Source organism: Harpia harpyja, chromosome 23, assembly GCF_026419915.1.
Source record: "Harpia harpyja isolate bHarHar1 chromosome 23, bHarHar1 primary haplotype, whole genome shotgun sequence".
In the NCBI taxonomy this organism is placed as follows: Eukaryota; Metazoa; Chordata; class Aves; order Accipitriformes; family Accipitridae; genus Harpia; species Harpia harpyja.
In genome coordinates this window covers 17966075-17989239 of record NC_068962.1, presented here as the reverse complement: position 1 = coordinate 17989239, position 23165 = coordinate 17966075, and the positions used below count along the sequence as shown (strand labels likewise).

At 44.8% G+C, this 23165-nt stretch overlaps 1 protein-coding gene across 2 annotated transcripts in view; it reads left to right on the top strand.

The window, feature by feature from the left end:
• Positions 1-4029, top strand: part of SRGAP1 (SLIT-ROBO Rho GTPase activating protein 1) — a 155537-nt gene extending 151508 nt beyond the window's left edge. For both annotated transcript variants that reach the window (XM_052774600.1, XM_052774601.1), the window contains exon 22: positions 915-4029. In XM_052774600.1, the coding sequence (XP_052630560.1) occupies positions 915-1292 (378 nt within the window). In that variant the 3' untranslated portion in view covers positions 1293-4029. The remainder of the gene's footprint in view (positions 1-914) is intronic.
• The last annotated feature ends 19136 nt before the right edge of the window (positions 4030-23165 follow it).

Here is a 23165-nt window from a genome sequence, read left to right as displayed (position 1 = left end):
TAGAAGGGACTGTCATGCTTGGGTCAGAAAGCTGAACCATGTATTAGAGTTAGAAGGTCTAAGTGTTGTTACTGTTTTATTTTACTCCAAGTTATTTACTTACTTTCCTGGAACCACAGACAGTGCTGTTTGTCTTAAGCTATTTTTTTTATGCCTAGACTAGTGATCATTCAGCAGTGAGAACCCAAACTTCGATTAAATTACGTTAAAGTCACTGTGAGCACCAGATATTTTAACCTTAGTTGTATCTCAATACCACTGAAAAGTAGTAAACTAGTGTCTTGGTGCATTCTGTTAGCATTTGTGCCAGAAATCCTGATGAAAAAAATAATGTCTTACATAAGCTCACTGAACAATATCTTGCAGTTTTTTCTGCTCAAGATTTAACTTGGAGAAACAAGAGGAGAGAGGAGCTGATAGACACACAAGCTTTATTTCCTTAAAAAAACAGGTTTTATAATTTGTGTGAGGGAATGCAGATCCCGAACACCTGAGGCACTGGATGAAGGAAGCAGTTAGCTAAGAGTTAGCAAATGGACTAAAATCTTTACAGCTGTCAGTACCCAAGAGATGACAGAAATCTTCACAGTCAAAAACACTGCTAAGCAAATGTCCATTGTCCTGACAGTTACTTAATAAAATGGCTTGCAGGTTTTGGTTTAACTGACTTTTTTGATTCCGTCCTGTAAACAGGTTAAATATTTGTAGTGTCCAGCCAAAGCTGCCATCTTGTCATTCATAGTGTCTTTCAAATAAATCTGGTGCAAATTGGTTTTAGCACTATGATATTCATCAAAGAGAGGATGGTTGGCAAATTAATTCATGCATTTTTTGCCCCCTCCCCTTGCTCCTTCGGTGCTTTGCATTCGGTAGCAATTCGAATGATGTGCCGCTATCTCTGTGCTCTGACCCAGGACATCGAGGAGACAATGAACACGGCACTGAACGAGCTCCGTGAGCTGGAGCGGCAGAGCTCGGCGAAGCATGCCCCTGACGTCGTGTTGGACACCTTGGAACAAATGAAAAACACCCCCACCCCTGCCACCTCCACAGAGTCGCTCAGCCCTCTCCACAGCGTCGTTTTAAGGAGCTCCGAGCCTCAGATCCGCCGTAGCACTAGTTCTTCCAGTGACACCATGAGTACTTTCAAGCCCATGGTGGCCCCTAGAATGGGAGTGCAGCTGAAACCTCCTGCTCTTAGGCCAAAACCTATTGTTCTTCCAAAAACAAATCCTAGCATAGGGCCTTCCCCTCCTTCCCAGGGTCCAGCCGACAAATCTTGCACAATGTAGACAGCTCGGCCACCCACAGTGCCCGGCTGGGGTATGCTAGGGAAAGGGATGGATTAACGATAGAAGTCAGGGCTCCATAACATCGTTTGTTCATGTTTGTAACTGGAGAGCCTTTGTTTTTCAGTGTTTTTGAATGTATTGTCTGAAACTAGCTACATTAACATGGGCATTTGTATTTTGTATGGTTTCAATTAAAAGACAAACTGGACAATTGTGCATCATTTTAAAAAACAAACATAGACTTACTTGAAAACCTGATGCTGCACCATTTGTAATAAAAACAGCACGGATCACAAACAGCTTGCCATGTTGTACCATACTTCACAGTCTTACTGTAGCTATATAATAAGAGATCCTGCACAAAACTAAGGGGCGGGAGGGTCAGGGGAGGTGGGACCTCTCATTTCTGGGTCACCAAACCAAATTTCAAGCAGGTTAGTAAGAGCTGAAATCTAGCATGTGAGGATTAAGTGTCTGTGTGGAATATCTAAGTCATCTCGGGCCACAATTCTTATTTAAGACACACCGGAAAAAAAACCCCAAACCACCAAACCCTCACAAGTCTCATAATTGGCACCAAGTTTTAGCTTTCTTGTTGGCAGTCTCACTAGAGACAAGCGCGGGATGGATCTGGAGATCACATTGCTCTCACCAGTAAAAAGCAGCATTGCAGGTCACAGCTAAAGCACTTCTCCAGGATAGTATGGAGAAACTCCTTTTGCTGCCCTCTGTAATAGTGTACATTTTCCCATGGAGCTAGACCTTCATTCCCTGATACCACATTGTTCACAAAAGCTAAATTCATTTGAAGTTCATAGTTGAGCGAGCCAGGCTTTGGGGAGTACGTGAACCTGTTGGTCCATTAGGCAGGCTGATAGGCGATTAAAAGGATCAACTACACAGTAATTCAGCAAAGTATCCCATTGACTTTATTGCTCAGTGTCCAATTAAAGACATGATTTGAGTTGTAATAGTCAAAGTTTCAAGCTGAGCTAGCTCCGCTCGCTGCCTTGCACAGCACAAACACTGCGCACGTCCTCGGTTACGCTGACAGCAGCAAGACCGGGACTCTCTGAAGAGGGACTACCTCCTGCCAGCGGTGCTGGGGTCACTCGCAGGACAGACAGCCGAGTTTCTACCGCCTAGATTCAAGCTGACTAAAGTTTTCCATAACCACTTTCCCCCCCTTCCCCTTTTCTTTAAATGATAGAAATCAGTACCTTTCTTATGTCTGTGTGAGTGATGACCGTCAACTTTGCTTAGCGCTCTGTTGTTAAACTTTGTTAGGCGTGAACTAAACGTATAGCTGTTTTGCACATTGCCAACAGTAAGCCATAATATTATTTCTGTGAATATATTTTCTGACATCCAATCCATAAAACAAGTTTCAGTGAAAAAGACGGGGAAAAAAAATCCGTTGTGGTCCACCTACAGGAGTACAACTGTAAGATCTGTCTTTCCACGTATTATTTAAGATCTCACCACTGGAAAGATTGAAGTTGTATCGCTCACTATACATAAGCAATTGAGTTTGGGAGGAAAAGAGTAGTGACAAAATTTGATAGGCATAATTACTGAGGTGACAGGAGCGATTTCCTGTTGTTACTTAGGAGCAACTTATTCCTGCTCTGCTTTACACCCTGTACATAGGTAATGCAAAGCCCCAGGTGTGAAAAGTACCCCAAGAACTGCCTCCGAGAGCCAAAGTGCTCCCGGTATTTGCAAACCCTTCTCAGTCCAGCCGCAGACTTCACGCACGTCTAGGTTAGAGGCAAAGTCTTAATCTACCACAGCGGACTGTGCAGCATCAGTCAGTGAACCTCCGGCCCTCTCGACTGAACTGCCTAGTCCTAACGCCAGGGCGAGAGCCTACGCCAGGCCGGCCCCAGCTACAGCCCCGCGCTGGTCTGTAGAGTCTGTTCGCTTGGTCGGGACCAGAAGATATTTTCAGGTAGTTCCCCAGTTTCCTAGAATCAGTGGAACAAACTGGAATTTCAGCTTTCATTTACATACAGTTTTAGTCTAGCATTTTTAAATTAACCCACCTGGCATAATTGAGATGGATACCTGTATCTTTAAATTGCATAGGGAATTTTGTATGTTTAAATAACTGTACTGGACTCCATAATGCTTATATTAGAAATTGTTTAGCAAAAGAAAATATTAGAAACAGTGCATTTAGTGAATGCATCCACTTAGTGCATTCACACAGTTAAATGTGTAGTTTGATGGTTATTATAGATACTTAAAAGTATAGTAAGTGGATATGTAACAGGAAAGACCGCTACAACTACAGACGTACTAAAGGGTAACTCCTGCACACCTAATCCAATCAGTATTGTCCTTTACTGTTAAGTTTGATAAATTGCAGTACTGGTAGCTTCCTGCTTGTTGACTGTTACCTAATTGTGTCAATGTACATCTGTAGTATGTACATGTGAAAGTGCCTTTAAATTTTAGAGGAGCTTTAGCCTTGCTCTTGTACTGTTGCATTTCCATTGCATCCTTCCCTGTTTGTGTATGGCTGCATTCCCATTGCATTCCTTCCACTCTCGAAGAACAAATAAAAACATGAAAATTTCACAGTTCTGGAAGAGAAATGTACTGTTAATCTGTTGTGACAATGCACTTTTATGTATAGTACTGTACATTTTTGGCATGTACCATTACAAGCTTCAGTATACATTCAGGTTTGTTCCTCATAGTGTACCTTTATAATAAAGACGATAGTTCTGTCCGTGCGTGTAGTTTTGCTGGGTAAGCCGCCATATCTTCTAACATGGATTGCCAATCTACCTTTACCTTCCACATGAAGGGAAAACAATCAGAATCCCCCAGCCACCCACCTCCCACCCTGCATCATGTCCTGTGACCGTCTTGGCCTGAAGAAGTGCTTGTTCCTGGACAGGCTCCTTCCTAACTTAAAGACCACCATCCCCATAAGCTCGCCCCAGTTTCTCTGAACCTGAAGACCCCCCACAAAGAGGGGGTCTTCCACCAACCTCGCACGGTTCTGCCTGAGCATCCATTGAGGGCGGCCAACCCCGCTCCCGCTGGCTGCGGGACCCCCCCATCACCCATTCAGCCAGCACCCTGCCACCACCCTCCCACTCCCCGCAGGAAAAAAACGGGGTGAAAAAGACCACTCCAGCTTCCACAGTTTAAAAATACAGTCCCAGAGTGAAAAGAAAGTCTACCTGGGGCCATTTCTTGCAGCAGAAAAAGGGATGCCATCGTGATGGGGAGGAGTGCCGCAGGTAAAGTTTATCTTCAGTGCCCTTCTGTCCGGGAGGTGGTGGCAATACACATGCCTCTGCAGCTGGCTCAAGAACCAGGGGGGCTGTAAGCGTCGGGCTGGTGGCTGTACGAGAGACCTTCAGACACAGTTGAGGATGATTCCTGGGCTTGGACTGTGGCTGTCCAAACAGGCCTGCCATGCTGCCCAACTTACCCAGGTTTGGGGGAGAAGAGCTACGTGGAGACGCATTTCCAATCCTTGCTTAAAAAATAAGAAGGGCAGGAGCCGCAGCTGAAGGCCCCAGTTTTAAAGTCACCGCTGGTTGTGGTCGAGGACTACCATCTGCCCGGAGGAGAAGCAGGGGACGGACGTCGGGCCGTGCGGGGCAGTATGGGGGGGCAGGCACGCTGCCCCCCCCGGCTCAGAGCAGGGCTTTCGTTCTTCACGCTGGGAAAGAGGCCGTAACACAACTGTTCGTTAGCGGGCTCATCGATCAGCCCACGGTGGCAGCCTTTGTATTGCGGTGTCCAGTGACCTACTTTGGGTATTTCTTCTTGTCCCCTACTGCACAAAAGCCAGCTAAGAAATTCAGGAGGGGATGGCAAAGGTCTTCCCTTACTCAGGGTCCTGCACAGCCCAGAGGACGTGTAACCCAGTTTCCACAGACAGCCAGCATGCTGGTGGGGAGAGAGGCTTCCGTGGCAGCTTTCAATCTGTTTTAAAATAACTTAAGAAAACACAAGAAGGGGAGTCTCCTCCTGTTGTGTAACATGAAGTTTTGGTATTGCACTGCGCTGACTTAGCTTGCTTCCAGGTTTTGTAGGGGAAAAAAGCCCAGCTCTCACAGAGACAGCCAAAGGTTTTGGCAGGTGACTAGGGAGCCACTGAGTTTACTGGCACTCAGAAAAGCAAAGGGGATGATGAGTTGTTTTGCTGAGAGAAGTGTATTAATGGGACAGACAATGAGCAGCAGTGGCTGTGGGGCATTTAGCTCTTGGGTCACCACTGAAAATCACTGTTTGAAGCCACATGCAGCTCCAGGACACGGCACTGCCCCGGCCTGCACAAACACCTCCTCAGCTAGTATAAGGAAACAGCAGAGGCTCAGCCTGGGGTTTAAGTTGTCCTTGGTAAAGACGCATGGTTTGTTACTTACTCTGCAGCTTACGGAGACCTACCCCGCCCAGAGGGATCAACAGGTCACTCTGGTCAATCACTGCTACCCCATGGGATGAGCCTTGGTGTTAGTCTTGATGGTTCTGATACATGGGGAACAACAGAAACCAGCCAGAGTATTAACTAGTGATGGTAGAGGATGACAATACCATTCTTCCAGGTAGCAATACTATTTTTTCCATTAGCTTGGCTCTTTGTGGGGGGGACAAACCCTTTAACATATGAAAGGCCAAACAAATCAACAATTTAGCACCTTAAAATCCAGCTAGCTAACACAGCTCAATTACTGTTAAAGAAAAAAACTTAAAAACAACCGCTAGTTTAGACATGCCACTGTAACGCAACTACTCCCTTGCTGTTTTCTGCAAGGGTGTTTGCAGATCATGCAGCTGACAGCAACCTGTCTCGGCCGGCACGACGGCCCCGGCAGACCCAGCACGAGCAAGTTTTCCTGCTGGGGGGCCATGACACCAGGGTCATTATGACTTGGGGGTGTCACTCGCTCTGCTGCAGTGCCACAGCCCACCCAGAACGCAACAGCCTTGGGCTCAGCCTGGCTCACGCCGTCCCTCCAGCCCCCCCAGGCACACAGCCCCAAGGGACAGCCCACCTCCCTCCAACCGCCCCAGCAGGACTGTAACCCTAACGCAGCACTTCAGTTCCTCTCATGCAGCCATCCTGCTGCTCAACAAGGCCAAAACTGGTGGAAAGGTAAACAGAAAATGGCAGGTCAAGGACCAGGCCACCTGGTGCACTGTCCCAGGAGATGGGAGAGCAAAATTTGTGTACAGGCACTAAGGCAGACTGAAGGGAGGAAAAAAGCAATGCATTTCCTTACTTTCTCGTGCATGGGACAGATATGGCAAGAGCCGGCAGGCCCACGGACTGGAAGGTGACAGAATTTGATGCCGGCTGAGGGATTAAATAGCGTTAAAAACATAAACCGGGTCCAGCTGAATTGGACAAGTCAGCGCGTTTTCTACCACCCTTCTCGATACACGCATGCAAATCAAAACCAGCAGGAACACAGTTTTTATGCCTTAGCTCTGCGGTCAGCCGAGGCTGTGACCCAGGGTAGCACAAGGATGGTGCCTCCCCAGTTGTGTCGCTGCCATCTTCCAGCAGGGTCAAGCCAAGCTGGTCACCGCAGACTTCCAAGAGCGGCTTTCTGGTCCGGGGTTGGAAGTTGGGGGCTTTTCCTTTCTTTAATTAACAACCTGCATTGATTTTCTTTTTTTTTTTTTTCAAGTAGCATAGTAAGGGAATAAGAGTGCGAAGTACAAGGCAAAACAAATTCAGCTCTAAAATATGAAGCTAGACAAGTTGTGCTGTACAAAGGAGGTTGGACACTTGCAGGGTTGAAATCAATAGTAGCTGCACTTGGTACGGCAGGATGGATAAACCAAACCCAAACCCTGCCTGCTCTTATTTCCACGGAGCACATCGATTCCTCCCTTCATATCTACCGCATGCATTTTCAGTAGCATACCCTGACATCTATAAACACAGACCAAACAACATAAAACAGTGGTTTACATTTCTTTGAATGACTTTTACCCTGTGGGAGGGACAAACCACTGGGACCAGCGCTGCTCTGGAGGGGAATGAGACGGCCATTGATACGGTGGTTTTCCCGGCAGTGACTTCCTAATTGCAATGAAATAGCATTAACATGGAGATTGTTACTGGTATCATGAAAAGTGAATTTGTGTGGTAAAGGTGGAAAATACCTAAAATCCTTCACAACTTTGTCCAAGGACTGCTGAGTACTGTAAAAAGACTCAGTGCAACACATGTTTTAATTGTTTTTTCCTGCCTACAATGTTTTAGAGCTAGCCATTACAGTAGTACACCAGCACCCCTGGTAACCAGCACCAAGGTGAGCAAACACTACAGGGTTATCCACCAATACTCACAGGTTTAAGCTTAATTTCATTTGGACAGTTTTCTCAGCTCTTTAAATGTTTTTTTCCTGAACTCTATTCCAAGAACATGTCAAAACTTAATTTCAGACCTAGCGTCAAGACTTTTTTATAATTTGTCACAGACATCACAAGGCTTATTTTATGGCTAAATCAAAGTTATTCTGAACAAAATTGGTTCATGTACAATGTTACAATTAGGGATTAAAACATGGCTAATCTGGGGCTTCCAAATCATGTAGTTATTCTGAACTCTCCTCTGTTCCCCTTCCAAAATTGCAAATCAAAAAAAAAAAGTATATATATGCACACATACAATTTCTCGAAAGCATAGAGCTGGGCACGTTGCAAAATTTCTGCTGCTTGTTTTATTTCTGGTTAAGAAAATACAGTAATGTGGTCTATGGGGGGGGGAAGCCCTCCCTCCCCGCATGGCCCCGAGGGCAGGTGAGAGGGGAGCACGGTGGCGGGCCACAGCGCGGGGGGCACAGCGCACCCCCGTTGGAGGCATGCCCATTTTCACACACCCACAGGACCAGCCCCCTCCTGCACCCCCAGGCTGGCAATGCTGCGGGTCCTGCCCAGCTTTTTCCAGCCAGACCCAGAGCAATGTTTGCCTTGATGCTGTCATTATGCCTCAGTCCTTCGAAATGCTCCCAGTATTAAAAATGAACTTACTTTGTCAAATACTAGAAGTTTAGGAATAATATCATTTCTTATGTACTGTAGGCCTAAATGACATTTGTATCTTTGTTCATCCATGAGGTGTGCACATGAAAATGTATATGTTCAGTGAAGCAGCAGCTGATTTACAAGCTTTTCTATAGAAACCTAAGTTTCTTCTGTACCTGCATTGTAATATTGGGTCTCTGGTTTGAGCTCTATAGAAAGAACTTAATTTTCTGCTTACAAGTCATCAGTTTTGGTGTTTGCTGTTTTACCGTTTTTACTTTTTCCTATTTTAGAGGCACACCAGCAGGCTCAAATATTTAAAAGCAATTTTTATGTGCACTACAGTTCCATCTCCAATATCAGGTCCATTTATTATTACTCTAAAGTAAACTCAATTTTTCCATAGATCTATTAGCAGTGCTAGTTGTAGAATAATTCAGTTATGCTTAATGTGGTTTTCATTCTTAGTTAAATAAAATTGATGAGAAGGCAGTTCCTGCAGATAATTTCACTTTTTCCCAATTTTTTTGGTGAAAAAATAAAGAGTTCTGCTCAGGCCTTACAAATTTCCCAGCAGCTGCTGGCCGCCCCACATGTCAGCTGAGCAAGGAGCCCAGTTTGAGGGTGCCCTGTGCTGGGCGGCAGCACTACCCTGGTTCCTGGACCACGACCTCCGGCACTCACCCCACCAGCAGCTCTGGTCATAGCAACATCAGTAGGGCATCCTCCCTCCGTAAAAGTGAATGAGAACATGCATGACACAGCAATCAAAGCTGTACACCTCCCCTAACAGAGCCTGAATCCCACGTGGCGTGGTCCAAGTGAAGCAGCGTTCAAATGCTGCAGGAGCTGGCCTGCGCTTTGCTCACTTGGAGGAGGACTGAAGGCAAATGTGCAACCTGTGCCATCCCTATGAAGTTACTGAGCATTCGACATCGTCCCTGAGCTCTTTGCCCTCTTTGCTAAAGCCAACGCGAGTGCCCACAGCCCCTGTGATGGCTCAGGGTTCCTGCTGCACCCAGGGCATACATCTGCCTGTTCAAAGCACTGGGAGCAGTCATGTCTCAGCTGATTAAAGGAAGGATCCCAGTATCAAATAAAAACACATCAGGCCAGAAAAACACATTTGTGCGTGGCAGAAATCCTCTCAGAACAAGGTGCTGCAATTCTGTGAAAGGAAATATAAATCACTTTGCTGTTACACTTACATGCAGGAATATTTTTCAGTGTTGCTTGCACTACCTTGAGTAATAGTCAGGGATAATCTGGTTTGTTCCTAACTTCTGTCAAGCTAGCGCTGAAGTGAGATTGGTGCTCTTCTCTCCCTGCGCTTTTGTAACTCAGTCCTGATCTCTCAGAAATGTTATTCGTTATGTCTGCTGGCTGCGCAGCCATAAGCCCCGGTGAGGAGATGCTGGGCAGCCCCTTCCCAGCCACTGTGTTCACAGGGACGGGCGTCCCGCTCTGCCAGAAGCAGAGGTCAGGGGAAGGACCCGAATACGGGATCCTCTTAAACCCGTTGAAAGAGGATTCTGTGTCAGAGTGGCAAAAACACAGGACAGTAGAGAAGGGAAGCTGACACGCTATCAATTAGCCAGCCAGGACTCTTCTCCTCCTCATCACTCCTACAACGTTCAGTAAAATGGGTACCTGTCTGTGGCTGTCTGCTCCAGTCTTCTTATTTTTAGCAGCTCTGCTTCTCCCCAGACAAAATGCTAGAGAGGGAGGGAGAGACCAATATAAGCTATACCTCACAGGATAACATCCACTTATCTGTGCAAAAAAAAATACAGCACTTCAGGGGGGTTAAATATCAATGCAAAATTTAAAAACTCAGAATGTATCTGCATGCAAAGTGCACTGAAACGAAGACACATTTCTTTCAGTTGGCAAAGCCGAAGGCTGTGAAAGCCATCTCTTTGTGTACGCTGGTTTATTCCACCGAGGTTTAGGATTTTTCCTCTTAATCTCCACATCTCCTCTCAGGGAAAAACAAAGGAAAGAGAGGGGCTCGGGAGAAACCATTTTCTAATGTGGTAGCCCAAAACAGTAATCTTGCAGACCAGATTGTTCACTTTCCATGAGATGGGCATTTGACACAGCAATACAGGAAAGCCATTGCATGTTGAATAGTGTCTGGTGAGACGCCTCTCCCTGCCCTCCCTCCTGCCCGTCCCCACCTCGCCCTTCTCTGTGCCCCACACTGCCAGTCACCTGGGGGGGGTAAAACAAAAGGCAAAACCACCCCAACGCTGCCACGCTGGGCAATGCCTGGTTCAGTTTTCTGCGGCAGCCAATATTTCCACCGGGCAGCTCTTGCACGAGCCCCGGACTCCCACTCGCCTTTCCTGCTGTAGCATCTGATGCTGCAGGAGCCCCGACAACAGAAATGAAGTTTCCTGACCACATTTCAGGTTTGCTGCTGATCTCTCAGCATTCCCTTCCAGGGACATTATTCCAGTTTCTATGAAAGGTGAAACAAAATTTGTGATGAAAGCCGTTGGGTTCATCTGTGGCAATATACTCATTTAGATGGAGTTTTCCATTTTTTTTAGCAAAGAATCAACCAAATTGGCGGTGAACCAGCTCCAACTTACTCTTGTGTACCCAGTGTGCCAGGAGGTATTTAGTGGCAGGGTCTCCTCCATGCCAGGATGGGGGGGAAGGAAGAACCACAGGTTGGGGGAAGTTGCAGGACACTTCTCACCCTGTTTTCTCTGATGTTGCAACACTTAAAAGATCAGGGAGGGTGAAAAAACAAAAAGAAATCACTGTAATTCAGGTGAAAAGTGATGCTTCAATTCCTGTGATGCTTCAATTCCTATCAATCAAGCTTCCTACTCACTGCAGGTTTTTTGTGTCCGTTACCCTGTTGTTGAAGGCAAGAGCCACAGCTCACACCGCAGTGGGCCACCAAGGCCATCCCAGAAGTCCTGACCGAGCAGGAGGTGAGACACCAGACGTGGACAGGCAATGAAAGGCACCACCAGATTATTTCCCCATGCACAGATCTGGTACAAACCTGTCTCTGAGATAATTATTTGTAAAACTGCCCTGTTTAACCCAAAGCAGAGTCCCTTGGAAACGTCAGTTCCCTTCACGTATCATTACATGCACTACTCGGAGTATGAAATATAAAGCAATCTATTTTAACCTCTAGTTTGTACCTCAGGGTATCCGAATATTAAAAATTCATGGTTCAATTCATAACAGTTCCTCACAATTTGTGTAGGTTTTCTGTAGGGTTTACCTTTTAAGGAGAGCTGAATGCACAACTCACGGCAGGAGCGCTGGCCTTCAGCCCTCGAGCAAAAGCCCAGCCACCAGCGTAGGACTGACTGGCTCTATTGGCTTGTGCTCCAAAACACACCATTTGGATTTTTATAAAGGAAGAACCCTCCAAAAGGCCTAAACCACACTGTCTGACAGACCCTGAGTAGCTTCTGTTTAAATTTGACTAATTATTTCACAAGTGACACCCTCTCTTCCAGACTTAAATACCAAGCCAGTGAGTCCCACAGTCCTGTAAGAGACTCAAGAATTAGTCAGCTGCATCTCTCATTCTGTATATTAGATATTAACTCTACATTACGTCTTTATGGAGTATTGTATACCTAAGTTATAAATTACAGAAGGCTGGACTGTAAAGATATCATACAGCAAATAAGTTTAAGCAATCAAAAGGTCAACCACAAACTGAGAAAATGTTATTTCTTTCACAGCCGAACACCTCGTTAATACAAGACATAAACCAAAACGAAGCAGCACAGAGAGAGAAAACAAAGCTGGCTTGTAACAGGATTTTCCCTTTCACAGCAAATTCTACAAGCTTAAATATATTTTCTGTAATAAAAATGGACGAAAGAATTTCTGTAACTTGTTCCTAAATGAAATATTTGAAGTCTTTTTTATCGAAATGCTTTGCTGCAGTTTTTTTCATCCTTACAGGAAAAATGCATTTCATTGTAACACCTTACATAAAACAGTTCTAACATAGGCAAAATACTTTTTTTTTTGCTCTCTCTAGAATAAAATATTGCTAAGAAGTATGTCTTCAGGAAATATCCCGGGTTTCACAAAGCAGCATTTCCTGATGGGACAATGACTTACACAAAAATTACAGGTCAGTTCTGGCAAACAGCTTTGGGACGTCTCGGCCCCCTCGTGCAGAGAAAGCCCCCAGGGCACACGGGAAAACCCCAAACTCCAAGCTGGGGTGCTGGTGGGCAAATGTTGCTATTAAAATCGTAATAGTTAAGAGTGCAAAGGAAAAGCCATCAGACTAAGAACTTCTGTTTGAGAGAGACAGATGAAAAATTTAGCAGCCGCGTGTTTTATTTAGGGAGCTCAGCTCAGTGATCCGAGGACATCGAACACGACGGCTCTCCCTTCCTCCAGCAACGCACACCACCCTCTGCTCAGCAGGACCCCAAGTGAAGTCACATAAATCGAGGTTTTCATAACGCTCTTATTAGCAGCAAGTCTTACCCCAAACTCAAGAGTCTCAGCTCTTGCTTACCTAAAGCTCCTTCCTACCTGTTTCTTTCAGGTCGCAAACACCACAGGAAGGGATGGAAACTTGTGGTCTTTTAAACACCAGGGGTTAATCATTCGTGGTTTGTAAATGTCCTGCAGCCACTGACTTTTCACAAACATTATTTTTTTGGCACTACTTGCTTTTAAATGTATATCTGTTAACATCAAGTGTCCCTTGGTGAGCTCCTAGAGTGTTTTGTAAAGAAATAATCCCCATGTATTTTTTTTTTAGCAGCCACTTGATTAAATGCTACAACATCATTTTTCACTTCTCTCATTTATTGTACAACCGATTACTTTTGGATCCCTGCAAGGATAAGATTGATAGCTCTTGGTTTCTCTTTCAAGTCTCCATTACACATGCACATGAACACACACACACACAAACTGGTTTCACACCCTTACTCCAAACCTGGAGGACAGGGGGTTTCCTACTCCCAAGGCTTTGGCAAAGTTCGTTCCCTAACATCTTTCTTCAGCCAACAGATCAATCAAATAGGATATATATTATGGATATACATTTATTTACATATTTAGGAAGGCTGAAGATGACAATGTCACAAGTTGAAATCCTCTTTGATGCAGCGCATGTGTTTCCTACCATCAAAACTAGTTCATGAGCAGCCCAGTTACCTTCATGTGGATGCTTTCTCATCCTCCCCTCCTGGACTTTCTTTGCATTTTAGCAAGCAGTTTTGCAGTATATTCACGGCAGAGCATCAAGAGCATGTTGTCTGTTGCTTGACTTTGTTCACAGAAGGAAAAAGATTGGGTCACTATGCCAATTTCTTTTGGTAGTTCTTTGTAGCATGCTGCAACATCTCATTAACATTCCTTGCCACGTAAAGAAGCAGTGATGTACATATCAGAGGAGTTTTACTGCTGTTTAAAATTGCTTCCACTCATCTACTAACTGTAATAATTTGTTGAATATCTTAGAAAAATCTCTAGGACAAACATTCACTCATCAGAGTTTCCTATTAAAATATTTGCAGTAATTTCATAAACCCTCCTTCTAGCAAGAGAACAAGTTTTGAACCAGTGCTGTCCCTGTAAATAAACACTTTCCCAAAAGACAAGGGTTTTGACTGTATCTAGTAGAGTTAGTTTAATATTGTTAAAAAGTTCCCTCAGTGCTCATAAACCCCAAATTTACTCATTCCTGGGCTCGCGCATCCTCTAATCCTGTGAGCAGCCTCCGTTGTAAGAAGTTACCAGTGTGACTTCAAACAGTATCCTTCATCTTGGTAAGCTTCAAATTTTTTCAGCAGCTGAACACAGTTAAATCCACCTCTCTCAAGGTAGTGACAGATACTGTGTCTTTCATTTGGGAGGGAGAGGGGAGGGAGTACTCAACAAGTCTGGGCATCAATCTTCTAATCTATACCTATGTAACGCCAGAGTTATTCATGATTTCAAAAGCCAGTTTCCTTTTATCATCAGAAAGACTGATAAGGTAGGGGAAAAAAAAAAAAAAATCACTGTGCTATGAGACTTCGTGAGGTCTCTTGCCAAAAATCACTCACAATAATATACCTGCAGAACAATAATGCAGTTGTTTACAAATCTTCATTCACTGGTGTCACCTGATCTGGGACCCAGCTAGATTCACATCACAGTTTACGCCTGAATAAATATCCAAATAAAGATCCTATGAAGTCTTTCATACTTCATTTATTTGTAAATGCCCCATGACCGCAGACTTGCATTAACCCAAACAAAAGTAGATTGAGCAGCTCCTAGCGGAGAGCAGGGTCTATTGGGGAGGTTTTGAATGGCTTCCAGGGCTGATGCAACACCTTAAGAACAAGATGGGCAGTGCACAGGCCCCCCACCTTGCAATTATTTTTTTGTGTTGATGGGACAACCCAGAGAGACTCTGGATTTAAGTCCAGCACTTGAAAGATCCAAGCAAGTAAAACCACAGAATCTTTTGTATGAAAAGCCACAAATGGTAGGAAGATGAGTTGATGCAGCGGAGGTGTCACATCTGCAAGATGTTTAATGAGATGGAGCAACATTTTTGCAGTATTTTACACAGCTGCCTGTAAAACTAATGGCTCTGAGAAGCCCATGTTAAGAAGCCAGCCAAGAAAGGCTGCACTGGATTTGACTATAAGTCCCTGTACCTCCATACTTCATCTCTGACAAGGATCCCTAGTTATCTCCAGGGAAGTTTGGAAAAACAGGACCAGCACATGGTGGTAACTCGCTGCTTCCCAGCAACATGCAGCTGAGAGTTTACCTCAGCCAGAGACTGCATTTTTGTGCTTAATACAGGGGAATCACACAGCCCAGTGAGTTTCTAAAACCTTTGTTTCTTATAGTCAATGAGTTTAACACCATTTATGGGAGTAATTATAAAGCTGTGAACAAGGAAAAAAAAAACAAAACCCATGAAACTATCATTTGTAGATGTCTCAGTGATACTGTAAAAGCTAGACTTTATTTAGAGGAACTAGAACAAGTACTGCAGTGCATGTGGCCAATGGGAGATCCTCATATTAGTCATATGCTGAAGCACACCACAACCAGAGGTTCTTAAGGCAAAAAGGACTTAAAACATATCACTGCAATTCCTTTCCTAAATCCAAAGCTACGCAGCCTCAGGCATAACCCAGATTCCAACCCAGCACTATACAGGTCCAAATCCCAAGATGTTTCTGAGCTGATATTGTTCCTATGCTCCCTGGCAATAAATACAGTTCTGCTGGCACACCCAAAACTTACCTGCTAAAAAGCACAGGACAAAATAAAATAAAGTCACTTATGAAATCTCAGTGCTATTGAGTTGTACATCCCAAATTCAGATTTTATGTTTCCCAGACTCCCTGGTGCCTGCAAATGACAGTTTATGGAAGCAATGTGTATGCCTTGTTGTGAAACACCACTAATGCTATTTTTCAGGCTTCATTATGAGGTATATGGTTTAGCACAGAAACTTACATGTAATGAAGGGTTTAGGGATATTTAAAAGTAGATTATGAGCTGAATGTTTTGGTTTTTAAAAAGAGTCAAGCTGAATATGAGATTTTTAGCTTTACAAAACCAAATTGTTGAATATGCTCTGCACTCTAGGAGTTTACTTTCTTGCACAACTGAAAAAACATATCTGATAGGTACACTGTGGGTTTCTATAGGGGTAAAATAGGAGTTACACCAGCTCTCCTAAGGAAAGAACCATTAAAAGCAATATAATTTACATACAGTGTACTTGTCCTGTTGATGACCCATATGAAAAAAAACCTGACAAGGAGGAACTGATGCATAGCTCATGAGTAAGGGAAAAAGATGGTCTATTGCTCTTAAACACCAACAAGGAAGAGAAAGCAAAGGCAATTTAAATAAAACTGCAACAAAAAGATGCTTTTCCAAGACAGAACATACATTATTCTGCGCTAAAAGGGAGTATTTGAAGCAAATTTACTTCAGATGAGCTTAAAATTGTTTTTTTCCAATGGGCACCTAATGTCCTGTTGAATTGTATTGTGGGCAGATACAGAGGTTAAGAGCACGCACAGGATTAAGGAAGTGTCTGGAAACAGCCTCACTAGCAGAAGTATGTTTTATTAACACACCTTGTATAATAGTGCACATAATTAGGTTAGGCTTATCAACTTATGGCTTACCAGAGCTGCTGTTAACTTTATAAATGTGAAAGAAAAATTTAGCACTGGGACATGGAAAACCAGGTAATGGTACTGGAAGGACAGGTGCATTTACCAACTGCAGCGGGTGCAAACATTTCTACCAAGGAAAAAGGTACAAGGTGAAGAGTCAAGTTCAGAGCCCTCCGAAACAGTATCCATCACCCTCCTGCAGGAACGTGATGAAAAATTCCGCTCCATCACCATGACAACTTGTGCTACATCATTGTCATAGCAACCGGCTGAACATCGTCAGTTTTTAACCACATGCACAGCGGCCAGCGTGCCAACAAGGAGGAGCCACCACCACGACCGGGCGCTCGGCTCTGCCCTGCAGCCGGTCCCATCCCAACCTACCTTTGCAGTTTAGTCCAACCTTCTTCGCTGTTTCCCAGTGCCACACCGCTAGCCAAGCTCCCCACCACCGCTGGCTCTCCAAACCCAAATCCGTGTCATCACCAGAGTGCTGATTTCGTGCATTTTACTGTTGGTTCTGCCCCGCCCCCCCACTGCCGAGTGATTTACCAGGCTAAGATTAAATGCAAGTAGAAAATTTTCATCTTCCCAATGAGTCATTGAAAATCTGTTCTATTAAACCAGTGCACCACGGGGGGGCTTTACATGCTGCATTTGCATCCCACGCACGCAGTCACAATATCAGTTCAAAGGCACCGTCCTGTCCCCTGAAGAGCCACGATTTCAACATTGTCATGGTGAAAGAATGTGTTTACTGTGCACCACCAAAACCCATGCGATCGTCATTTTAATACGCCAGCTCAGGCCAGGCCGCGGCCTCCCTGGAAGAGTTGTCATCATGTGCGGTGATGTAAAACAGCAGCAGGGGAAACACACGCTGACGCTTTTCAGATCACATCAAAACCCAAAAGTTCATGGCTAGATAGAGTCTTTCATCCGGCTACCTTCCAACGCAGAAGAAGAAAAAACAAATACAATTATTACTGGGTTTCGACCTCACCTGGGGGCAGAGGGTGAAGCACGGGTGACACGTGAGCTTGGCCGTCAGCACAAAAGGATGTAGCAGGTTTGGAGCAGTGTGTGGCGGGGGTCCGCGGACACCCCCACGGCCCAGGGGCACCGTCCACACCCGGCTCCTGGGCGCAGCAAGCCCCTGCCAAGCGCTGCAGGTCCACCCTGTGTGCATCAATTGTGCTGAAAGTGCCATGAAATTAGCTTGTTCTCCTCTTGGAAGACGGGCGGGAGAGGGTGAGGTCCCTGCCACTGCTTTGGCCCTTGTGTCCCCTCCACTTTCCCTCCATTTCTCGCACCCCTCCTCTGCCTCCCGCAGCTTCTCCTCGGGGTTGATGCAGGCTGCAGCATTGGCGAAACTCCCCGATTTTGGAGCCGAAGGGCAGCGGTGGGGCTGCGCAGGCACCTGCCCACAGGCCTCACACCTGAGCACACCCAGCAGCATCTCGTAGGGCTTGTGATGGCCCAAAGAAGCACAGCAATATCAGCGCCAGTGCCTGAGCCACCCAGCCCGTGCACCGCCCCATCCCTGCACCTCAGCCTCCACTGCTCAGGGCTGGGATGGTTTACTTTGGCTGGTATGGGGGGTGTGTGTATATATATAAAAATATATATATTAAAAACCCATACATATATATAACCATATAAAATATATATATAACATACATATAAAACCCCATATAACATATGGTTATACCATATACATACACCAAAGACTGTATACCATATACACACACCACAGACTGTATACCATATACACATAGTTACATACCACGGTAGTTCTGCCCACATTAGACTATCAAAACCCTCTTGCCTTGCATTAGGCTTAAACCTTAGCCTGATGCCCCCTAAATGGACTTCAACAGTCATTCGATTGTTCTGCACTGCCTAGGTGAAAAATAATTTAGTTCTCCCACTGTTTGGGGGTGGGAGGGGTGGGGTGGGGGAGAAAAGGAGGAGTAAAAAACCCCCACCCCGTCTTTTCTAAAATAGAATGCAATTTTAATGAATGGGTAGTTTTCAACAGAACTCAAGTCATAAAAGCTTTTTTACAGGTTTTTTTTTTGCAATTCAATAAAAAAAGTCCCTCACAAAGAAGATGAGACAACATCATTTTAGTATTCGTATATACACTAAGGTATGAAACTAGATACCTGCTATTACTGTTTACAGCTGAAAGAGGACTACATAAATCACTCGACGGGGAAAAAAGCCAACAAGACTCAAACAAATCTGACTAGAGCAGTAAAATCTATCCCATGTTTGTAAACGTGTAGGAGAGTATAAACTATTTTATCCTGGAAAGAGACCGAGTCCAAAATTACGTTTTTTTCTTTTTGTATTAACACCACCCTCTAGTGGCCGTTTTTCTGCTTTACTGAGGCAAAAATGTAGTTTGACATCTTACGCATTAAGAAATGGTACAAAAATTGCAAACGGCAATTTGCTTACCTGCGCTGAATTTAACGCCCACACTCTGCAGTCTCTGAGTCTCTGCAGCTTTGGAAAAAGCCATATCTGGCTCGTTTGAGACATAGCTTATAAAAGTAAGTGCCTAAGAAAATGCTATCATGAAAAGCATAAAATAATACAGTCCGTATAATGCACAGTTACAGAATAACCTTCCATGTGGATAAGTTGCTCAGTGCTTGGTGAGCAAATTACACTCTGAAGTATGAGCCTTACGCTTTTAATATATTATTATCTTGTCAGCCCCCTGAAGACATTTTGGTTGACAGCTTTAAAGATAGATATGGCAAGAACTTGGGACAGTTCAGTCTCTGGACTTGCACTCCCTTCTTGGGCATACTACAAACTCATCAATAAGGTGGTGGTGGGATTTTTTTTTTACTGTTCTCCTACAATTTCAGTCAGAAGCATCTAGAATGAGCCGTTCCTAATCTAGCAGCCATCGTTTTAACAAATCATTCCTAAGTAGAGGTGGGACTGAGGCACCCACAGCATATTTAGATATTGAGAGCCTTATGTGTTCAGGGATGAGTGGATCTGAGGTATTTCAGTCTACAGGGATAGCAAGAAAAATTGTATAGTGCCACAGATCCCAATAGGCTGGTCCAAGATTTAGACCCATCTATTTTTATACCTAACGGAAAGCGAATAATGCACAACTTCAGAAATTTGCCTCCCCCTTTTCTCGCTGTGAGGTACAGTCAGCAGGTCACTTGGCTTGAGGCAACCACTGTGTTGGGAAAACTGAGCATATGCAATTTTGGAGTTCTCCAAGCAAAGCCAGCCTGTGTGCAGAGTGTAACTAACTTCAGTGTGGAAATGGCTGGTCAACTACATCTAAGCATACTGAATATGCAGCCAAAACAGTGTAGATAAATTGCTTAGGAGGCTGGGGTGAGGACTTGATTCATGACACCAGTTCCCCGCTTTTGTAACAATAAATGAGGAACAGGCTTTCCCCCAAAACTTATTACCCAATTGACAGTTGAAAGTGATCTGCTCTTGCTCTCTCTGGACAGGGATGCACGAAGCAAAGGGGAAGATTGCTTTTACTTGGCTTCAGCAGAGCTCCAGGCACTTTACTCAGATGTCAGCTCTACAAAAAGGCTTCCACACCTAGAATGGGACTTAATTGGCCATTTTTTTAAAACAGTTTGGACAGATTTGCAGCATCAGATTAAAAGCAGAAGGCTAAACCCGTTAGTGCTCCCAGTCCCTCCCCCCATCCCTCTGACAAGTGCTGGCATCTCTCAGGGTGGGGACATGGGCCAGCTGTACTGCTGGGGGCAAAAGCAGCCTCAGCTCTCCCATTGCAAGTCTAAGGTAGAGCCCTCAGGTGAAGGGCATGGTCTCATAACCCAAGTTTTCACTCTTTAAGTCATCTTGTACATTCCTGGACCTTTACCTCCAGGTGATACAGAGTCTCACACAGTCCCAGGCCGTCCTTGGAGATGCATCGCTCCCAGTCCCTGAAGAACTAGACCCAGCAAGTGCACTGGGAAGACACGTAACCCCCGGCTGCAGCAGCCACCCCGATCCTGCTGAAAGCAGGGGGTCCTTTCACGACTGTCCGCTCTTCACACAGTAGCCCGGTGATGACTGCATCCACACAGAAAATAGATGAGTTCCTCCTCTTCAGGCAGCTGAATCTCTCATCCCCCATTTGCCAAGAGAATGACCCAGGGCCAGGGAGAGGAAGCCTGCTCCTCACCTGAGAGAGCAGGAAAACCTGGAGGCTCTGCTGAACCTCCGCATAAACATGCGGAAGAGGGAGATGTTGACTTGGATTCCCCTGGTCAAAGACAACGTTGAACCTGGGTATGACATTTTACTAAGTAAATGCTAAAGACGTCATCAGGCTATTCCGTACTGAGGGAGATAATGTTTCCTCTGCTTGTGTTCCCAGAGAAGACTAACTCCAAGACAAAATCAAAGGCTGGGAATTCAGTTTAACATGGACACCCCCAGACTCCCTCAGCATCTCTCACTGGCCCTCATTTTGCCTCTGACCGCTATGAATGAGGACCACATCATCCTCCCTGCAGGAAACTTAAAAGTCTTGGTTCAAGGTTGTGTCTCCCAGTACGACATCATGGCAATGCTGGCTCTTTATGGCTCTAAACTGAGTCATCTGACTTGCACACACTAAAAAACTTCTCAGTGCTTTTGTAGCAAATGATGCATACACCACAGAGCCAAAATTTAGTGCTACTGAATATTTTATCTGATCAGCAGTGAGCTGCACAAATAAAGCATGACATTGCACTGCTCTGAAGCTTCAGATGTTAGCTCGTAACATCATAGCAGCATATCCCAGCTAATAATGGGATACAGAGAAGCCTGTCTTATCATCTGTCCAAAACCAGCTGCTTTGCCAAGATTGTTGGTACCTAAAGATTGAACACTGTTGTCCTGGAAATAGTGTAGTTATTTTACAGTAGTCACATAAAACCAGCAGCTGCAACTACAGGCGGGGTCCAGCGCAGCTTTTGCAGGATATAAAATTTATATAAATTCCCACAAAATTAGGCCAGCAACACAGAGGGGCCAACAAAAACCTTCTCCTCACGATCCATCTGCATTGCAGTCCTTTTGCGTCTGTTTTCTCCCTGCCCGTCTTTCCCAGAGCTGTCATCTGCCCCAGCCCATCTTGCAGTGACTTGCCTTCTCTTCTGCACTTTGCTGTTCTTACCACTGCCATGTACAGCTAGGGCATGGTCAGGTCCCAGCTGCAAGGTGGAGAGCTCTGTTATTCCACCACAAACCCAGTAGCTGCAACACCAGGTTGAAAGTTAGGACACTCAAACAGGCAAACTCTCCCAGAGAAGCTCCACAGCAATTACAAAAACAATTCAGGCAATGTGTTGAAAGCACACATGCACAAGAGAGGAAAACAGGCAGTTCCTGGAGGAAAATGATCAACTGAATACTTAAACAATTTCATGGCAAAAGAACCCCTTTACCTTTATCCTCCAAAGGAGACTACCTTTAAACCAGCCCTTCACTAACAGGAAAAGGAAATCAAAGTCCAATTCCATCTTGCATTTGACTTCTTTATTTTGTGTGCCTGCTCTGCAAAGCATGACACTTGCTATCATTTGTCAGCATTCTTGTTTCCAGAGCCTCTCCTGCTTTTCCCAAAAACCAGCTCCTGCCTTTGCACAGTCGCAGTGGGAAGGCCATCCCTGCTGAGCAGCAAAACAGTTTTCCCCAAGGGGAGGACACTGACTTGCTGCTCTTGAGGCTCAGGCAGCGCCCAAGCAAATAAGCAGTGCTTGGCCTCGGCTGCATCCACGGGGGCAGGGCTGGCTTACATCTTCTGGGAGTCTGAAAATGGGACTTCTGGAGAAAAAAGGGCAGAAAGACCAAAGTTTCAGCCAAGCTAGTTAGCTTAGTGCCACCGCTTCTGGAAGCAATCGCAGAGCTAACCGCAAGCCCAGGACCAGCCACGCTGTGCGACACTCTTCTGACTGCAAGATGAGGGGTTGCAGATACTGGGGACAAAAAACAGGACTTGAGGAATGAAGTATAGCACGTTGCTGATTTTCTTAAGCAGAGCTTGATTACGAGAAGATTGGGACCCAGCACAGTAAAAGGCAGCAAGCTGACCTACGGCAGCAGGCGTCGTAGACACATATGCAACGAAGCCTCAGATAACTGACATCAAAGAACAACCACTAGAATGATGACAAGTGTCTCAAAAGGCTTGTATATGAAGAAGAGTGGGCCAGAGCAATAATTAACTGGGAGAGTGCCATAAAATTATTTCCACTTATAGCACAGACTTTTTTAAGTGAACTAAATAAACAGTGAGTGTTAGTAGTCAAATAGATACCAGGAATTTGTTACTTTTAGATCATTAAAACCTGAATATTATGTGCATTATGCATATATTACAGTCCTTTGCAGCACAATAAAAAATAGTTTCCATTCCCTGCTTTGTCTTCATGCAAAGGAAAAAGAAAAGATATTCAAGAAAAAAACCTGAACAGCACATGTAAAAAAAAAAGCTTACAAGACATAAACATAAAATATGTAAGACATCCGAGAATGCATTTGCTGTCAAATTCACATTCCAGGCAAAGGATACTAAATTAAATGTTCTGCCAAAATCCTCGTGGATTCAAGTAAGTGATGAGGTATATGAAATTTGCTACAAGATAAGCTTCCACATTGCTATTCTAAGCAATCTGACTGGCACCAAGAATATCAAATCTCAGTATCC